The sequence below is a fragment of the Xiphias gladius genome, chromosome 11, assembly GCF_016859285.1.
Source record: "Xiphias gladius isolate SHS-SW01 ecotype Sanya breed wild chromosome 11, ASM1685928v1, whole genome shotgun sequence".
Taxonomy (NCBI): domain Eukaryota; kingdom Metazoa; phylum Chordata; class Actinopteri; order Istiophoriformes; family Xiphiidae; genus Xiphias; species Xiphias gladius.
In genome coordinates this window covers 20,667,231-20,669,347 of record NC_053410.1, presented here as the reverse complement: position 1 = coordinate 20,669,347, position 2,117 = coordinate 20,667,231, and the positions used below count along the sequence as shown (strand labels likewise).

Below are 2,117 nucleotides of genomic sequence, written 5' to 3'. Positions count from 1 at the left end.
AGAGCACTTGTGAATCTTTTGAGTATAAATTAAACTTTTAATTTGCGATGCTCACACTGCCTCTTTCGTTGTGTGCGTGTGCGTGTGTGAAGATGAAGAAGATAGAAGTGCAAACGAAACAATATCCCATTAAGTAATCTAACATAAACTCTGTACTGAGCTCTCGAGTTTCTTTCATTTATAGGTTCCACCAGTGGACCATTCAGCACCTGCTCCTCGTGCCCCGTCTGACCAATTTCATTGGCTAAGCTCAGCCGAGTTCCTGCTCTTATTGGTCCGACCCACCTGTCACTCGGGCGGTGTTCGGGGTCGTTTCAGTCCACCTGACAGTTGATTTCAGGTCACTCTCGGTGCCCGAAAGTGAGAACCAGAACCATGGCGGGACGTCTTCTTCTCCGAACCCGCGCAGCGGCATTGCAGCTGAGGAGCAGTGCGGTGGCTAGACCGCTGCCCCGTGCCATGGCCACCGGGGAAGGTAACGGTCGCGTTTGCTACAGAGGAAAAGTGGGACTTTACACCGTAGAATAGGCCCGCGGGCTCGCAGACTGGTGGGACAGCGACAACTTTCCCCGGCCACAAATGTAGGAGTTTAGCTGGGGGAGCCGGACTGGTAGTCAGGTTGTGTTAAAGCGGCATTTTTACTTAACTGTGCAGTTTGGTGACTAAAACGCTGTGTGATTCGCGGCGTCTGTAAAGTGACAAGCTACCACCGCTGTTTTAGTTAACAGAGAGGGTTTAAATATCATTGAATTTTGTCACGTAAAAGATATCCGAAGTGATTAAAAAGTATTCTTTGTGGTCACTTGATGCGCTGGGAGAGGGATTATTTACCACCGGCATGTCAGTGTTTTCCACCTAAATGCGACTACAATGTTTGGGACAAATAATGAAGGTCACTGGGACTATCATTCGCGGAAGGGCCTTTGACAGACCCACCTCCTCTGGCAGGCGTCTGTGGGTTTGGTGCCAGCATCCTGATAGGGGACGGCAGCAGGCTGGTGTGGGTGGCGGTGCCCAGTGCCGACGTGCGGTGTTGCTGGCGTTCAAGTACACGGACAGTCCGTCCGTAAAACGCACGGAGCGCACCCTTGCCAGATCACTATGAAAGTGGTTTTCAGATTTGAGACGAACAATCTTGTTTCGATGAAAACCTCTGCCATATAATTTTTCAGGAATACCAACAGATGAGGAACAGGCCACTGGACTGGAGCGACGCATCTTACAGGGCTTCAAAGAGGGAAAGGTAGGCAACGATTCACAAAAGTGAACTGTGGGTAAACCTCCCATGTAGTAATCTTTCTTTAAATTAACATTGACAGGATCCCTACAGTATACTGACGCCCAAATACTATAGTGGCACCAAAGAAGATCCTCAGATTGTGCCCGTCATTGGAGAGAAGAGGCTGGTGGGCTGTCTTTGTAAGTGATGTATATGAAACACAAGTCTCATTTTCTATGAATATGCACATTACAAACCAGGTTACTCATAATTCAATTATCTGCAGGTGAGGAAGACAACACTTCTATTGTGTGGTTCTGGATTCATGAGGGAGGTGCCCAGCGCTGTCCCTCCTGTGGTACCCACTATAAGATGGTCCACCATGAGCTGCCCCATTGAAACAAAATTTAAGCTCTGTACAAATGGAACAACACAGTCATCCGTATTTGCCTCCTTCCCTGGCCGTATACTGCAATGTGTGCATATCATTTCACATGTACAGTTTATCATTAAAATTCAAACCTGAACTGAATTGTCTGGATCTTTTGTCAGGTTTTTTAATTAAGGAACAGATCAACATCCGTCATTCTTTGACAGAGGACAGGAAAAATTATTAAAGCTAAACTGAGCTGCTTTTAGTGGTATTACAATCATTGATATGTCAAATATGGAAATAATTTAATTTCACTGATCATCTTTGGATGCCACAATATAGGCCTATAGGCTGGAGAGTACAAAGCACCTCAAGCTTTTTGTCTTCGCATCTTTTAAGTTGCGGTATTACACTGCATTATAAAAGAAAGTAAAATGTTTCATGTTAAAATTACTTTAGTCGTTAATCCCAAAGGTAAGATGCTGCAATAAATGATCAAATATAACCATCAATCAGCCAATGATC

At 45.3% G+C, this 2,117-nt stretch overlaps 1 protein-coding gene across 1 annotated transcript; it reads left to right on the top strand.

Moving 5' to 3' along the window:
* Positions 1-294: 294 nt before the first annotated feature.
* LOC120796593 (cytochrome c oxidase subunit 5B, mitochondrial) lies at positions 295-1,719 on the top strand. Its single transcript, XM_040139600.1, has 4 exons — positions 295-475; positions 1,173-1,243; positions 1,320-1,419; positions 1,506-1,719. The coding sequence occupies exons 1-4, from the start codon at positions 376-378 to the stop codon at positions 1,616-1,618; spliced, it is 384 nt and encodes a 127-aa protein (XP_039995534.1). The 5' UTR covers positions 295-375; the 3' UTR covers positions 1,619-1,719.
* Positions 1,720-2,117: the final 398 nt, after the last annotated feature.